Here is an 18,650-nt window from a genome sequence, read left to right as displayed (position 1 = left end):
CACTTTAATATATTGAATTGTTTACCATAATGCCAAGCATACAATAAAATGATTTTGTGGTCTCCTATGCTGCTGATCAGTGGTTCTTTTTGATTTCACTGCTGCACTGGAAGAAATAAATGCATAATCTGGTTGGTTGCTATGGACAACATCATGTCTGAAATGGTTTCCTATTTCATGTAAATGTGCCTAACTTAATTTTATCATATGCCTATTTTACTTTCAGCTCTGGTTTGTGGAGCCCAATCAGCAGTCCCGAATATTCATTTTCTGCCTTTGGATCTAGCAATACCTTTAATTTAACAGGAGGTCAGTACTTTCCGTACAACAGAATATGTAGTAATTATGCACGTTTAAAGCAGTACTAAAGTCTGGAATAAAAAGAAAAACCTCCCCCTGTAAGTTGGGTGCATAATGTACTAATGCACCACATACTACCACATTATAAAATACTTGCCTTAAAACAAAGCCCTCCAGCTGTGCACTGTTACGGCAAACAGGTCTTCCATCTTCATCTGGTCTTCCTTCTGAGTTTGCGGGCTCTGGCCATTTGAATGGCAGAGCCATGATTAATATCATGCATGTGCACAGGAGCTTAGTATACCATCCCTTCAGAGCTCATGTGCTGGTGACATCACCCACTCAAGAATTGTCAACATCTTATTGGTGCATATTATTATAAGCTTACCTGTAGGTACAAGTCATCAAGTTGTGTTTACTACGGTTTTAAGAGCTATATGCAAAGACCAGAGTTAAAGTTTTTAAGGTACAGTGTATATGGCATCTGGCAAAGATGTTTCACCCCCTGGTGCTCTTGGGAGATTGCATGTGACATTCCTGTTCCCACGCTCTGCTCTGTATATAGTGTTGTGTTGTGTGTGTGGTATTTTTCATTGTTGTTGACCAATATAAATGTTGAGTTAAAAATAGTTATGTGATTATATATAAATCTGCAAAATGGTGCTGCAGTTTAAAAACAGAATAGAAATCCCTATATATGTGCCCTACTGTCTTGAATGCCTTCTATTGTGTGTTTCTCACCTGCTTTTGTAAATTTAATGCATGTTCTTTTATTTTATCCTTCTCAGAGGTTTTCGGTTCAATCTCATTGCCCCGAAGTACTTACACTCATGAGCCCCAAAAGAAGTGGACAGATTTTGACACCACGTCTTCCTTCTGGGATCATCCTGCCACAGATTCTGTGCCAACATGGCCAACAAGCACTGGATCTCCAACCCATGTGACCTCTGTGAGTATAGGGTGGGGATGTATTTTTAGTTACATCTTGATGTAATCTGGTGGCCAAATCATCAATTTGTTCTATTGACCAAATCTGAAACTTCCAATGTTCATGGCCTTTGTACAGTGATCTCCTACACTGGTTGATATAATCACTGATTGTCCGTCATCTCATGACAAAGGTTTTCCATATTGCCCTCTTCATATGTTAATCTTGCCAATCACACCTTTTAATTCAAATTTTTCCGTTTTCATCCTAAATTGTCGTGGGTATAGTAATTTTTACACAAAATCTTGTAGAGTTGTAGAATATAGTAAATGTCTGCTTAACACCTCTGGTTTTCTAATGAGCACTACTAACATTACAGGGACACTGTAGCTGGCCACAAAACAATAAGCAATAACTCTAGAGCATCCCTAATGCAAGTTGATAGATTCATTGTAATTGTTCATTTGCATTCTTGAAGTAGTAAGGGGCTCAACTGAAAGGCAACCTTTCTGTTGGCACAGGAAGGAATCATTTTAGTTTCATTAAATACATTTTGGCAGACAGGTCATCTCGTAGTTCATCAGTAGATCATATTGCTGCTGTCCTGCCACTCAATAGGCATGCTGGGTAAGGCTCGTGTGCTGAAACTCTTCTACAGTTTCAGTCACAAGGTTGCTCAATGCCACAGATGGCAGCTTATGTACACTTTGCAAATCATTGTAAATCCTGTATAACATCCAGAGTAATGCAGGCAGTTGGTGTCACATTTTCTTCATATTAGCTTAAATGCCCCCCATATCTTCACTGCTTATAGTCAGGATTTCTGTCCTGAAAGAAAGGTTCCTAAGGGAAAATTTTCAGTTTTTACTAAATCCTTATAAAAACTTGGATCCTGTAACCACTTTAGCAGGCTTTGAGATAAATGCTGTCTTAACCCTTTTCTTTTTTTGTGCAAAACTGAAACCTCCCTCTCCCCTCTCTTCTATTTAATTTTCCCCCCTCCACTTCGTCCCTTACCTTATTTTCTTTTTATTTATATCCCCAAGTCGTCCACTCCTTTTCTCTACCTTTTTTTTCTGCTTTTTCCTTCCCCCCTATTTCTATTTTATTTATCTACTGTATATCATCATCCAATCACATGGTCCTATCTGACCAAATATATAATTATGTACTACAGTGCTACTAAATAATTAAATATATGACACCAAAAAAATAACCAAATAATCGCTGCATATAAAAGGTGAACCAACCAAAATAGTATATGTTAAATTGTTAATGCGCAGAAAATTAACTCTAGTGGCGTGGCCCAATAGTGGCTGGGTAAGTGCTAATCCACTACACTCCCTGTGTAGGAAAATGCTGATTGTAATGACTTGAGTGGGATGCGCCTCCCTGTTCTCAGTTAGCTGTCTCACTGGCTGGTACAAGATCATCCACGCTTACACAGCTCATGCAAAGCAAGCAGAAAACCTCATTGCGCTATATAGTAACCACCATTGACAAATATATATGACAGGCTTCTGATATGGGCACACTCACGAATCCCCCGGACACAACAGGCAACAACAAGCCGCTCAGGATGGATGTTCTCCTCATTCGGATGTGCGATCCGTCATTCCCGTTCGTAGCTCCTCCCCCACGCATTACGTCACTGGACACGTGACTTAGTCATGGGTAACTGCAGGTCAGCTCTCAGCTGACGTTATTTATAGCCAGTGAGATGACCAGACTAACAGGGAATGCAGCACAAGGAGTTGAACACATTACATCATTGCTGGCTATTGGGAATGTTTGGAAATGGCACTTACAAGAACCATATTCGGCAATAACTTTTAATACAATAGAATGAAAATGGATATAGAACTTAAAAACATATAAAAACATGTTAGAAACCGGACACTTGTGAGGATATGCAAAATGCATAGCAGCCCCCAGTGGCCGAAGTTGATATGACAGGACAAACCACTACTAAAACCAATGAAATTCTTCATCTATATGAATATGGCTTATTATGACCTGCATCCTATATGTATTAACTAATAGAAATAGTATACTGTGATATCTATATAATTATCAATTAGTTAAAAATGTATTAATTAATTAGAAAATAAGACCCATAATCAATACTGTAATACAAATATTGAATACAATATCTATACTATTAGAAATTGATTAATTAAAACTGAAAAAACAAACCCATGATCAATAATTTGAGATGAAGCAATTAAGATCAAATTCAATGTTCAAGCCATTGGGCGATAGAGATCTCATTTCATGTATCCATCTCGATTCGTTTTTACTCAATTCTCGCACCTTATGACTACCCCTCCAGTGGGGTGTATATTTGGCAATAGCCCAGGACTTTAATTCTTTAGGGTTCTTTTGATGACAAAGAGCGAAATGTCGCGACACGTTATGTTTGGGGAAGCCTTTTTCGATATTTTGTACATGTTCCCTTGGACGTTTCCACATCGGTCTCTTCGTACGTCCAATATATTGGAGGGAACATGAACACTGAAGGGCATAAACTACTCCTTCGGTTCTACAGGTAATTAGGTCTTGGATCCCATATTCCTTATGTGTGACGTTGGAAACAAATTTTGAACATTCTTGACCGCCAAAGTTTGTTTTCCTGCAAGCTAAACATCGCCTGCACGGAAAAAAAAAACCCTTTCCCTGATAGAAAGTTAACGTATTGGATTTAGTTGGAGGATCTGGTACATTCTTTGCCACCAGGTCCCTTAAAGTGGGTGCTCGTCTGTAGACTATTCTTGGCATGCTTGGTAATATGCCTTGAAGCTGTCTGTCTGCCTGTAATATAGGCCAATGCTTCTTAAAGATGGTTTCCACTTGCTTATGTTGAACATTGAAGTTGAGGATAATAGGTACTCGATTGTCTGGACCCTTACTTTTTACATTGTCCTGTATAAGTAAATCTCTCGGCATTTCTAGTACATTTTGAATTTGTGCTTGTATAAATTTTAGTGTCATAACAAAATAGATAACAAAAAAGTTATCAGGCCTGCTGACAAAGGCGGAGCCATAGTGGTGGTATCCAAGAATTACTACTATGAGGAATTGGAGAACCAACTGAAGGATAAAAATACCTACATTAAACTCCCACTGGTGAATACAAGGAAGAACTGATTGAGCTGGTCCAAAAAGGAAGGAACAAAGGAGTACTACATAAAAGGGAAGAAAAGTACCTGGTCCCAGATAATTGCAGGGTTCCCATAATTTACACAGTCCCAAAAATCCACAAGGACCCCCTCAGACTACCAGGAAGACCGATAATTAATGGAATTCAGTCCATCAATTCCAAATTCATTCAGCCACTGGTCCTGCAAACACAGGCATATCTGAGGGACACCAAGCACCTAATCCAGGTCCTGGATACGGTGAAGATTGACACATCGGGTGGCTATTTGTTAGCCACAGCCGATGTGGCCTCACTATACATGGTCATCAATCACGCAGAAGCTATTCAGGCTTCAAAGTGGGCTTTGAACAAATTTGGTTTGCTCGTATCCAAACAAAAATTGGTTTGTCCCAAGATGCCTGGCCTTTGGACTTCAACACAACTATTTCTGGCACAACCAGGAATACTATAGGCAGTTGAATGGAAAAGGCATGGGGGCCAAGTATGCACCAAGTGTGGCTAATGTTTTTATGTCAGAGTGGGAGGAAACTGCTATATATGCCGACACACCTGACCAACTAGTTCTATATAGAAGATTTATTGACGACTGTATATTGATCTGGAGGGGTGATGAAAGATCACTTATCCAGTTCTTTGAGAAATTAAATGAGAACCAGAGGAATATCAAACTCACATATACCATCAGTGAGAAAATGATTCAGTTCCTGAATTTGGAAATCACACTGGAGGCACAACAATTAACCACCAAAACCTTTTTCAAACCAGTGGAGAGAAACAGTTACATACCGGTGGACAGCTGCCATTTTGACCCCTGGTTAATTAATATCCCCAAAGGGCAAATGGTGAGAATCCGTAGAAACTGTACCGACTCACAAACATTCCTTGAACAGGCTAATATGATTTGCACTAAGTTTGTTAACCTCTTGACCACCGCCCCATGTCAAAAAGACGTCCTCCTTTTTAAAGTTGAATATCTCGATAACGGCAGCAGCTGCTGCCACAACCGAGATATTCATCTTTGCAGGGGGCGGTGGTGTACACGATAACGGCGGTCTCCGCGGCGGATTCGCCGCGAGATCGCCGTTATCGGTGGCGGGAGAGGGGCCCCCCCCCTCCCGCCGCTCTCCCGCGCTCTCCGCCGCTTACCGGAGCCGTCGGTAGCGGCGGAGGGGATCCGATGTGTCCGGCAGCTGAGCGGGGACGGGACTGAAGGAGAAATCTCCTTCACCCGTCCTCATAGCTCTGCTGGGCGGAAGTGACGTCAAAACGTCAGTCCCGCCCAGCCTCTTAAAGAAACATTTTTTTTTTTGTCATTTGAAAAAATGACTTTTTTTTTTTTATTTTTTTTTTTGCATTTAAGTCTAATTATGAGATCTGAGGTCTTTTTGACCCCAGATCTCATATTTAAGAGGACCTGTCATGCTTTTTTCTATTACAAGGGATGTTTACATTCCTTGTAATAGGAATAAAAGTGATCAATTTTTTTTATTTTATTTTTTTCAGTGTAAAAAATTATAAAACTAAATAAAAATAAATAAGAAAACCCAAAAAAAAATTTTTAAAGCGCCCCGTCCCGACGAGCTCGCGCGCAGAAGTAAACGCATACGCGAGTAGCGCCCGCATATGAAAACGGTATTCAAACCACACAAGTGAGGTATCGCCGCGATCGTTAGAGCGAGAGCAATAATTCTAGCCCTAGACCTACTCTGCAACTCAAAAAATGCAACCTGTAGAATTTTTTAAACGTCGCCTATCGAGATTTTTAAGGGTAAAAGTTTGACGCCATGCCACGAGCGGGCGCAATTTTTAAGCGTGACATGTTGGGTATCATTTTACTCGGCGTAACATTATCTTTCACAATATATAAAAAAATTGGGCAAAATGTATTGTCTTATTTTTTAATTCAAAAAAGTGATTTTTATCCAAAAAAAGTGCGCTTGTAAGACCGCTGCGCAAATACGGTGTGACAAAAAGTATTGCAATGACTGCCATTTTATTCCCTAGGATGTCTGCTAAAAAAAAATATATAATGTTTGGGGGTTCTGATAAATTTTCTAGCAAAAAAATTGTGATTTTCACATGAAGGAGAGAAGTGCCAGAATTTACCTGGTGGGCAAGTGGTTAATAAAGGCTATGACACTAAATTTATACAAGCACAAATTCAAAAAGTACTAGAAATGCAGAGAGATTTACTTATACAGGACAAGGTAAAAAGTAAGGGTCCAGACAATCAAGCACCTATTCTCAACTTCAATGTTCAACATAAGCAAGTGGAAACCATCTTTAAGAAGCATTGGCCTATATTACAGGCAGACAGACAGCTTCAAGGCATATTACCAAGCATGCCAAGAATAGTCTACAGACGAGGACCCACTTTAAGGGACCTGGTGGCAAAGAATGTACCAGATCCTCCAACTAAATCCAATACGTTAACTTTCTATCAGGGAAAGGGTTTTTTTCCGTGCAGGCGATGTTTAGCTTGCAGGAAAACAAACTTTGGCAGTCAATGCTCAAAATTTGTTTCCAACGTCACACATAAGGAATATGAGTTCAAAGACCTAATTACCTGTAGAACCGAAGGAGTAGTTTATGCCCTTCAGTGTTCATGTTCCCTCCAATATATTGGACGTACGAAGAGATTGATGTGGAAACGTCTAAGGGAACATGTACAAAATATCGAAAAAAGGCTTCCCCAAACATAACGTGTCGCAACATTTCGCTCTATGTCATCAAAAGAACCCTAACGAATTAAAGTCCTGGGCTATTGCCAAATATACACCCCACTGGAGGGGTAGTTAAAAGGTGCGAGAATTGAGTAAAAACGAATCGAGATGGATACTTGAAATGAGATCTCTATCGCCCAATGGCTTGAACATTGAATTTAATCTTAATTGCTTCATCTCAAATTATTGATCATGGGTTTGTTTTTTCAGTTTTAATTATTCAATTTCTAATAGTATAGATATTGTATTCAATATTTGTATTACAGTATTGATTATGTGTCTGATTTTCTAATAAATTTTTAACTAATTTAGAAAATTAGATACCGTTTTTATCGCGGTATAACGCGCTCTGGCGTATACCGCGCACCCCCAAAGTGGCCCCCAATCCTGTGGGAAAAAAGATTTTTTGTTTTTTTGTGCTTACAGTTTTGATGTCTTGCGCGGCGTCCATCTGCGGCCTCGTCGGGTCCGGCGTCCTTCTGCGGCTTCGGGTGTCCTCTTCGGCGGGTCCGGCGTCCGTCTTCGGCGGGTCGGGCGTCCATCTTCGGCGGGTCCGGTGTCCATCTTCGGCGGGTCCGGTGTCCATCTTCGGCGGGTCCGGTGTCCATCTTCGGCGGGTCCGGTGTCCATCTTCGGCGGGTCCGGTGTCCATCTTCGGCGGGTCCGGCGTCCATCTTCGGCGGGTCCGGCGTCCATCTTCGGCGGGTCCGGCGTCCATCTTCGGCGGGTCCGGCGTCCATCTTCGGCGGCGTCCTCCCGCTCGTTTCCCGCCACGACTTTGAATACTGCGCCCGCATATAGCGAGCGCAGTACACTCGTGAATCTTCGGGCAGGCTCGGGCGCCTCTCGCACTGACGTCCTGTACGCTCAGGACGTCAGTACGAGAGGCGCCGAGACTGGCCGAAGATTCACGAGTGTACTGCGCTCGCTATATGCAGGCGCAGTATTCAAACTCATGGCGGGTATCGGCGTATATCGCGCACCCACGATTTTGCTCTGATTTTCAGGGCAAAATAGTGCGCGGTATACGCCGATAAATATGGTAGATATCGCAGTATACTATTTCTATTAGTTGATACATATAGGATGCAGGTCATAATAAGCCATATTCATATAGATGAAGAATTTCATTGGTTTTAGTAGTGGTTTGTCCTGTCATATCAACTTCGGCGACTGGGGGCTGCTATGCATTTTGCATATCCTCACAAGTGTCCAGTTTCTAACATGTTTTTATATGATTGTTTTTAAAGCGGTGGTTCCCCTAAAAATAAAATGTTAACATTGCCTTTCCCAAATAAATTACGATTAGAATCGGCCGGTTTTATTAAAAAAAAAAGGTCCGTACATAACGTTAGATTCGTTCCCACCGCCACTTCCGGGTACGATGCTGGCGGTGGGCATTCCTAATTGATTGACAGGCATCCGACCGACGCATACATCGCGTCACGAGATGCCGAAAGAAGCCGAACGTCGGTGCGCATGCGCTGTATAGAGCCGTACCGATGTTCGGCTTCTTTCGGCATCTCGTGACGCGATGTATGCGTCGGTCGGATGCCTGTCAATCAAATAGGAATGCCCACCGCCAGCATCGTACCCGGAAGTGGCGGTGGGAACGAATCTAACAAACGGTATGTACGGAGCTTTTTTTTTTTAATAAACCGGCCGATTCTAATCGTAATTTATTTGGGAAAGGCAATGTTAACATTTTATTTTTAGGGGAACCACCGCTTTAAGTTCTATATAATTTTTTATTCTATTGTATTAAAAGTTATTGCTGAATATGGTTCTTGTAAATGCCATTTCCAAACATTCCCAATAGCCAGCAATGATGTAAGGTGTTCAACTCCTTGTGCTGCATTCCCTGTTGGTTTGGTCATCTCACTGGCTATAAATAACGTCAGCTGAGATCTGACCTGCAGTTACCCATGACTAAGTCATGTGTCCAGTGACGTAACGTGTGGGGGAGGAGCTATGAATGGGAATGACGGATCGCACATCCGAATGAGGAGAACATCCATCCTGAGCGGCTTGTTGTGTCCGGGGGATTCGTGAGTGTGCCCATATCAGAAGCCTGTCATATATTTGTCAATGGTGGTTACTATATTGCGCAATGAGGTTTTCTGCTTGCTTTGCATGAGCTGTGTCCGCGTGGATGGTCTTATACCTGCCTGTGAGACTGCTAACTGAGAACAGGGAGGCGCATTCCCACTCAAGTCATTACAATCAGCATTTTCCTACACAGAGAGTGTAGTGAATTAGCACTTACCCAGCCACTATTGGGACTATTGTTTTATGGTTTTGTTTCACTCACATTGCATTACCATTGTACTGTGTAATTTTCTGCGCATTAACAATTCATTTAACCCAGGGTTTGACAAATTTGCTTGGAATCTAGGAGCCAGCTAAAAAAGTTAAAAGCCAGAAAACGCACCCCGTCCCGACGAGCTTGCGCGCAGAAGCCAACACATACGTGAGCAGCGCCCGCATATGTAAACGGTGTTCAAACTACACATGTGAGGTATCGCCGCGATTGGTAGAGCGAGATCAATAATTCTAGCCCTAGACCTCCTCTGTAACTCAAAACATGCAACCTGTAGATTTTTTTAAACGTCGCCTATGAAGATTTTAAAGGGTAAAAGTTTGTCGGCATTCCACGAGCGGACGCAATTTTGAAGCGTGACATGTTGGGTATGAATTTACTCGGCGTAACATTCGCTTTCATAATATAAAAAAAATGGGGATAACTTTACTGTTGCCTTATTTTTTTTAATTAAAAAAAGTGTAATTTTTTCCCAAAAAAAGTGCGCTTGTAAGACCGCTGCGCAAATACGGCGTGACAGAAAGTATTGCAACAATCGCCATTTTATTCTCTAGGGTGTTAGGATAAAAAATATATATAATGTTTGGGGGTTCTAATTAGAGGGAAGAAGATGGCAGTGAAAAATGACATTAGAATTGCTGTTTAACTTGTAATGCTTAACTTGTAATACCAACGGCCACCACCAGATGGCGCTATCTCACACATCTGGAGTAATAACTTGTAATACCAACGGCTCACTGCCAGATGGCGCCTTCCAAGCCAAGTCGCCAGGACATCATTTCTAGTCGCCATGGCGACCTGGCGCCCGGGATTTGTCGAGCCCTGATTTAACCTATCTGACCAAACATGTCTTAGTCATTTTTCATTGGGTGTTTTTATAATTTTAGGTTTTCTAAAGATACAGTAGATTTTAGGTTATCATTTTCACTAAAATTAGCATGTTTTAGGGGTGCTTTATATAAATTTTTAGAGGAGAGAGAGAGAGGGAAAGAGGGGGAGAGAGAGATAATGTGTGTGGTGAAGGTTATGGAAACGCTGGGGTTGATTTACTAAAACTGGAGAGTGCAAAATCTGGTGCAGCTGTGCATAGTAGCCAATTGCCTTCCAACTTCAGCTTGTTCAAGTAAGCTTTGACAAAAAAACAACAACCTGGAAGCTGATTGGTATTCTCCAGGTTTAGGAATAATGAATCCCTGTGTGAGTAAATGTCTGCTGGAGAGGTCATACTCTATAAACAATAAGGCTTCATTTCCACTGGCGTTTTTACAGCCACTTGTGTTTTTTTACAGCTTAAAAAATGCCTGTCCATGTTTATTTTGTAATAATGGAGCTCAAAAAAGCCGCGGTAGCATTTTTGAGCGTTTTTTAACGTCTGACGTTTTTATAGCTCTACTCTGGAGCTTCAGAACGCCCTGGTCCTGCGTTTTTTTTTACAGCTCAAAAACGCCTATGCCATTTGCAGCTCAAAAACGCCTATGTGGGCATGATGCCATAGAATAACATGGACAGGCGTTTTTAAGCTGTAAAAAAACGCTCAGAAAAGTGGCTGTAAAAACGTCAGTGGAAATGAAGCCTTAAGCCTATTGATTGATATAAAAAAAAGCACACCACTATTGTATTTGTTTGAGCATGTACATTATAATATTGAGTAAAGTAAAGAGATTACAAATAGTTCACAATTTTGCAGTGTTCATTAGTTTACACCATAAGGTAACCAGCCTACTAGTGATGATGAAAACACTTGATTTTTATACATGTCATATCTTTGCTAATACATTTTAAAAAGTAACAAAACTCTGTACTTTCCAATGTAGTCATTTGCAGAAGCAAATTGCTATTTATTTATTTTTATTGCACTTTTCTTTCATGGGTTACCTGGATATTTTTTAAAAAAAAAAAAAGACCTTTCATGGATTTAGATTTTTAGGCCTCTGATACCCTTCAATATATTTTAATAGCTGCTATAGTGTAATAGTGGTAAAGTTTATAATCTGATACAATGTTTATATATTTTGTCTTTTTTTTTTGCAGTCCATCCTTGGCACTGGTAGCCTGTGGTCCACGCCATTCAGCAGTTCCATTTGGTCCAGTAATCCAAATCCTTCTCTCCCGTATACTACCGCTCCCCCCAACCCATTGCCGGGTATCGATCTGATTGGAGCTGAAAGCACATGCCCAGCCCCCAACTCTCCTTCAGTTGCTCCTTCTCACAGCCCTGACAGCATGACCGGACAGACCTATGATCCATGGAGTATATGGAGCCCAACCATCGGGAGGAGAAGTTCTGATCCTTGGTCGAATTCACATTTTCCACCTGATAAATAATAATTGCGCTGAAGATCTACAGTCATAATAGGAGTGTTACTGCTGCAATATCTGCCAATCATTTTATGAGGGGACACTCTGTACCCCTTTCTACCAGTCAGCATCAGTCCTTGGCTTTTTATTTATATTTTTTTTTATTGCAGGCCCAAAAATCTTGAGCTCCTATGTTATTTTTAAGCCCATGACCTCTCACTTTATTCAGATTTGGGTTTTTTAAGAACAAAAAATTGAGCATGGACAAATCTATTCTGTAGAAGAATGTCAACTAAACATAATTTTCAGGAACAGCACGGGTACAAATTGCTATCTCATTGTAAATTATTTATTTTTCCAATGACCCATAAAACCATCCCTTATACATATCATACCATGGCCCTTAAAGATGTTTTTTTCCCAGTGACCATATTTCTCAAGTATTATATTTCTAAGGAAAAACATGAAAGGCATAAATGGCAGTTGAGGCTATGAACGCAATTTCCTTTTAAATGTAACTGTTTTGTATTCATGAACAAAATGCCAATTGCAGCCAAGAGCTCTGTGAATGCTCATATTGGGTTGCTCAGCGCTTTTTCCCATTCCCTCAATTCTCTAGCACAGTGCATTTTTTTAAATATTAATTTTACATGCTCTTTGTAATATCTTGTGAAAAAAAAAACAGGATTTGATGAGCAAGTCATACAACTTTGCGTTGTAATTTAAATAAATGAGGCACTTTTTTTCAATAACGGCTCTGTTGTTTTTCATGTTTATTGTGAAGTAATTGGTGTTCTTTAATGGCTTTAAGCTGAACTAAACCCATTGATTTAATGGGTTAAAAAAAAAAGCACATTACCCAGGATTGCCAATTTGCCTGTGCTCTCAACCAAACTGTCAAACCATCAATGGCTTGGGTCATGACTGATCACATGTGCAGCACCATGCCAGTTGTGGATCAAACAAAGGCTAAGGGTGGCAGCTTTCTTGGCTGAAAAGGATAGAAGGGTTTAGTTCTAAGTGAGATACTAATGGTGCAGGATGGTCCACACTGCAAACTTTGCTCATACCAACACTGTGTTGGTAAACACTGGTTGCAATGATTTGCTGTGGGACGCAAACTGAGAATGCAAACTAGTTGGGGTTTTCTCTTGGCGCACCTTTGTCCAGTGTGAAAACATATTTGCCAGTACTTTAATACTGCGTTTCTTTTCCATTTTAGAAGAAAAACTTCTGGGAAAGCAGCTATGCTTTTCATATACTTAGTAAATTTCCACACAGCACAGACAGGTGACACACACATCCAATTAAGCAGTTTATCTTGGTGGCTCAGCAATCCAGATTCTAACCGCCTAACTAGATGGTGAATCAGCATTATCGCCTGAGTGAACAAGGAGCTTAGGAAGGAAGAGCAATACTGTTTAATCGAGGTGTGTGTGTGTGTGTGATTTTTATATATATATATGTGTATGTATATATATATATGTGTGTGTGTGTGTGTGTGTATATATATTATTTATATATATATATATATATATATATATATATATATATATATACACACACACAATCTCAAGGATAGCTGAGAGGAGGGCTGCACAGCTGTGTCAGACTATACATGAAGTAACTTGCTTTTGTTTTATAGTGATAACACCAGGACGTGGATACTAGATGTCGCTGGGTGAAAGCAATACTCAGAAGGTCATATTTTTGACAAGTTTATTCTGACCCTCAACAATTCAGTTGCGCACGGTTGTCATTCCAATTTAACCACTTCAGCCCCGGAAGATTTTACCCCCCTTCCTGACCAGATCACTTTTTACAGTCTGGCACTGCGTCTATTTAACTGACAATTGCGCGAGCATGCAATGCTGTACCTAAACAAAATTTGCATCCTTTTTTTCCCCCCCCCACAAATAGAGCTTTCTTTTGGTGGTATTTGATCACCTCTGCGTTTTTTTTTTTTTTTTTGTGCTATAAACAAAAAAACGGAAAATTGTATACTCACCTTTCCGTAATTTTCCTTTCCTGACGCATCTTCATGGCAGCACACACTGGGTTGTGACTCCGCCCCCACAACCTGACAGGATTGGTTAGCTATAAATTCGAAGAGGAGACACCCGGCATCATTCTCCGTAAATATCATCATCATTGAACAACAGGGTGGGCAGCTGTGTGCTGCCATGAAGATGCGTCAGGAAAGGAAAATTACGGAAAGGTGAGTATACAATTTTCCGTTTTCCTGACGCATTCATGGCAGCACACACTGGGAAATAACTCGCTAGTCGGGCGGGTTCAATGCAAAAAGTTTTTTATTTTCTTATAGAGCCGAAGAATTGGCCCTGAAGATAGATCTGCCAAACTCAGAAGTCGCCAACAGAGCGGCGTCCACCCTATAGTGGGTGATGAAGGTATGCCTGGAGGACCAGGTTGCTGCTCTGCAGATGGTCTCTGAAGAAACTCCACAATATGCTGCCCAAGAGGTAGCCACTGCCCTGGTTGAATGCGCTTTGATGCCCTCTGGGATCTCCAGCTGTTGAGTGGAATATGCTTTCCCGATCGCTTTAACTAGCCAAGAGGCGATGGTTCGAGAGGAGGCTGCCTGACCTCGTCTGGCTCCGTGAGGTATAATCAGGAGGGCGTCCGTTGACCGAAGGTGGATAGTGGCCGACAGGTAGTTAGAAATTGCAGACTTAATGTCCAAGGCATGCGGTTCACCATCTTTGTTAGAAAGACACGGCAAGATGATGTCCTGGCCGTAATGGAAGGCCGAAGTAACCTTGGGAAGGAAGCGATCCGAAGGCCTTAGTATCACCCTGTCGGGCAGGAAAACTAAGTATGGCTCTTTCGACATGAGAGCTTGCAACTCCGACACTCTCCTAGCCGAAGCAATGGCAATGAGGAAGGTCAATTTCAGGGTCAGGTCCCATAAGGAGATAGAGTTGAGTGGGAAGAAGGGAGGATTGGACAGCGCCTCCAGAACTACTGAAAGATCCCAAGCCGGAAAGGATGGTTTTCTGGGCGGCCTAATCTTAATACATGCCTTCATGAACTGTATTATCAACGGGTGTAGGGCCCATCTAGTGCCCGTTTTAGCCGACAGAGCGGAGATTTGTACTTTCAGGGTGCCTGAGCTCAGGCCTTTGTCAATTCCCGTTTGCAGGAATTCTAGGATCTGGTAAGGATCCGGAGAGGCGTGATTCCAACCTTTGAGTTGTGCCAAGTGGGCGAATCTTTCCCAAACTCTGGTGTAGACCGTGTTTGTGGTGATCTTCCTGGCCTGCATTAAGGTTGCTATAACTGCCTGGGAACATCCTTGTTCTCTAAGCCTAGCCCTCTCAACCTCCAGGCTGTCAAGTGGAGTCTGTCCGGAGCCGGATGGAGGAGCTGACCTTGGTGAAGGAGGTCTGCTGAGACCGGTAGGTGGATTGGAGGTCGGGTATTGAGCTGCAGGAGAGTCGTGAACCACGGTCTCCTTGGCCAGAATGGTATTATTGCGATCACTGTGGCCGATGACCTTCGGAGCCGGGATAGGAACCTTGCTATCAAGGGAGTTGGGGGAAAGATGTACCCCAGATTGAAGTCCCATGGATGAAGAAGGCAATCTGTCCCTTCTGCTGTTGGAAAGGGTACTCTGGCAAGAAACCTTGGACATTTGGCATTTACTGGTGTTGCCGCAAGGTCGATCTCTGGGGTCCCCCATGCCTTCGTCAGAATGGAAAACTCCCGTAGGTTTAGGGACCACTCGTTGTTTGAACGAAGTTCCCTGCTCAAGAAGTCGGCTAGCGTATTCTGTGCCGCTGGAACGTAAACTGCTCTCAGGTCTAATAGGTGAGCCTGTGCCCATTCCATTATGGGGTGAACCACTTCTAGCAGAGTGTGGCTTCGGGTACCGCCCTGTCTCTGGACATATGCTACCGCTACTCTGTTGTCCATCCGGATTAAAACGGACTTCCCCTGTAGCAGAGGCGCAAAGGCTAAGAGGGCCTGGAACGCAGCTCGGAGTTCCAGTATGTTTGAAACTGTGCCCCGAGCAGGGAAGAGCCACGGTCCCTGGGCTGTCTGGTTCTGGTAGTGGGCCCCCCAGCCCTTCTCGCTGGCATCTGATGTCACGATCTCCGGGCTCGGAGGAGCTATAGGTCTGTATCTCCTGAGGTTGGAAGGATAAGTCCACCACAGAAGAGCGTGTTTCACTCGGCTGGGAATCCTGATGCGTTGGTGCATTGAAGCTCCGTTCCATTGTCTCAAAAAGATATTCTGGAAGGCTCTCATGTTCCATTGGGACCACTGTATCATGGGAATGGTTGAAGACATCGAGCCCAGTATGCTGAGGCAGGTTCTGGCTGACACGAGCTTGGAGGACAGTAGGTTCCGTACCTTCTGAACTAGAGGTTCCACCTTCTCTAGGGGAAGCTGTACCCTGTTCCGTTTTGTGTCCAATTCTGCCCCCAGGAATGTCATCACTTGTGAAGGTTGAAGGCTGCTCTTCCGCCAATTGATCAGCCAGCCGAAACCCTGAAGGGCAGAGATCAGGATCTCCCGCTGGAGGAGCAGAGTCTCCTGGCTCGCTGCTAAAAGCAGAATGTCGTCCAGGTAGTGATGCACGCGAAGTCCCTTTTCCCTGAGGAGGGCTATGAGAGGTAGGAGGACCTTTGTGAATGTCCTGGGTGCCGAAGAGATGCCGAACGGTAGGCATCGGAATTGGAAGTGCTGTTGGCTGATGGAGAAGCGTAGAAACTTCTGGAACGCAGGATGAATTGGCACATGGAGGTAGGCGTCGGAAAGATCCACCGACAGCATCCAATCCCCTAGATTCACTGCCAGAAGGATAGACTGAAGACTTTCCATCTTGAAAGCTTCTATCTGGATACTCCTGTTGAGTCGCTTGAGGTCCAGAACGGGCCGAAGGTCCCCTGACTTTTTTCGGACCAGAAATAGAGGGGAATAAAATCCCCTGCCTCTTTGGTGTGAAGGGACTTCTATGACTGCTCCCTTTAGAATCAGCTCTGAAACATATTGGAAGAGAAGCTTCCTTTTGTCCGGAGAAGATGGAATCTTGGTGGGTTGGAAGACCGTGTGAGGCAATGCCCCCATAAAATTCCACTTGTGACCCTGATCGATCGTGGAAAGAGTCCATGGGTCCTTTATGTGCTCTGACCAAACTTGCGCAAAAGCCCTGAGCCTGGCGCCCACCTGAGCTGGGTGGGCAGGCGAAGCTTCAAAAAGACTTTGGTTGGTCCCCCGCGGAAATGGCCTTGGTCTTCTGGGCCTTTGTAAAGGGAGGGCGAGTAGTTCTCCAATCTCTCCTAAACTCCCTGCCGGGGCGATAGGTTCTGGCCTCCCTGTATCTCTCAGGCAGATTACGCCTGAAGGTAGGATTCCTCTGAGGCTTGGGCCTTCTGTCCGAGGGAATGAGCCCCGATTTTCCTCCAGTGACCTTGGAGATCGCTGAGTCCAATTTAGCGCCGAACAGGTTTGTGCCATCGTATGGTATTTTGCACCAATTTGACTTCGATGCTGTATCGGCGACCCAGGGCTTCAGCCATAAGGCTCTGCGGGCCATTACTGAGGCTAACATGGATCTAGCCGAGGAGCGAATGGCGTCTACCGAAGCCCCTGCCACAAAGTCGCCAGCCAGTCTGATTTCCTGTAAAGTGGATATCACCTCCGCCTGATCGGTACCTTCCAGGATGGCCTTCTCAGCATTGGTTGCCCATGTGGAAATGGCTCTGGCGACAGCCGCCGTGGTAATGGCTGGTCTGCATGCTCCTCCTGCCGTAGAGTATGCCTTCTTTAGCTCCAAATCAATCTTGCGATCGAGGACATCTCGGAACGAGACCGCGTCTTCTATGGGCAGCGTGACATGCCTAGCAAGTCGCATTAGAGATGAATCAACGATGGGAGCGTTGATGAGGGAGGAAACTTTAGACTCCCTTAGAGGGTATAACTTAGCTAGTTTATTGGACAGACCAGGCCGCTTGTCTGGTTTTTCCCACTCGTCTTTGATGAGGTCCTCTAATTCCTCGATGAAGGGGAACAGCTCGGGGTCCCTCCTTAATTCTGGAAAGTATTTCCCCACCTTCGGGGGATCCGCTACAGGTTCCTCCCAGCCAATGGCATCCTTGACAGAGCGTGCAAAGGGTTCGACCAGGCTAAAATCGAACCCTGATATCATCTCCTGTTCCTCAAGATCGGGAAGGGCTCCTGTTAGCTGGGAATACGGACTAAAGGCCAAAGAGGTGCCCGGAGTGGGGTCATCGCAGACTAGCGGGGCCACGGCCCAGGCTGCTTCCTGTGCCGGCTCTCTTGGACGGTCAGAAGCGACTCTAACATCCATCTCCCTTTCCTTCGTTGCTTCATTAAAGCAAGAGTGACAGGCTAGCTTCCCTGGCATTGCAGTAGCACCGCATACCCAGCAGGCGTTTGCTGCAGGACGGGCATGATAACGTTCACGGTGCGATGATGGAGACCGTCTGCGGTGGGACCGGCTACGACGGGAACGGCTGTGGCGTGATCGGCTATGCCTTGATCGGTGGTAACGGGAGGATGATCTTGACCGACTCTTGCGAGACCTCCTGCTCGATACATGCCTGGATCTCTCCCTGCGCCGTGGGCTTGCGTCTCTAGGCCTGGTGGGACTGCAAAACAAAGCAGTGTTCAGTGGCCGGCTCTCTTTTTTCTCTTCAGTACTTACCCGTCAAATGATGGCCTCCATACCTCGTTTGCTGGTAGTGGTCTGCTAGGGCAGTGGGCTCCATGGAGAAAACAGCAGCAGATATGGGCAGCTGGAAAGGCAAAAGAATGGTTAAAAAGGGTAGAAAGGATAAGATGAGGTGAGCCTGTCAGAGGAGAAGAGCTAGGTACCTTGAGGAGAAATTTTCAGGAAAAATGGCAGAGCAGCAGCTTGGGAAAGGGAAAAAA

The 18,650-nt window shown here is 43.7% G+C and overlaps 1 protein-coding gene across 3 annotated transcripts in view; it reads left to right on the top strand.

Moving 5' to 3' along the window:
* The window catches only part of TMEM131 (transmembrane protein 131), a 227,954-nt gene extending 215,473 nt beyond the window's left edge, over window positions 1-12,481 (top strand). For all 3 annotated transcript variants that reach the window (XM_040336325.1, XM_040336324.1, XM_040336323.1), the window contains 3 exons: window positions 227-309; window positions 1,089-1,249; window positions 11,463-12,481. In XM_040336325.1, coding sequence (XP_040192259.1) covers window positions 227-309; window positions 1,089-1,249; window positions 11,463-11,756 — 538 coding nt within the window. In that variant the 3' untranslated portion in view covers window positions 11,757-12,481. The remainder of the gene's footprint in view (window positions 1-226; window positions 310-1,088; window positions 1,250-11,462) is intronic.
* The last annotated feature ends 6,169 nt before the right edge of the window (window positions 12,482-18,650 follow it).

Source organism: Rana temporaria, chromosome 2 (genome assembly GCF_905171775.1).
Source record: "Rana temporaria chromosome 2, aRanTem1.1, whole genome shotgun sequence".
Lineage (NCBI taxonomy): Eukaryota > Metazoa > Chordata > Amphibia > Anura > Ranidae > Rana > Rana temporaria.
This window is presented reverse-complemented; position numbering and strand designations above follow the sequence as displayed.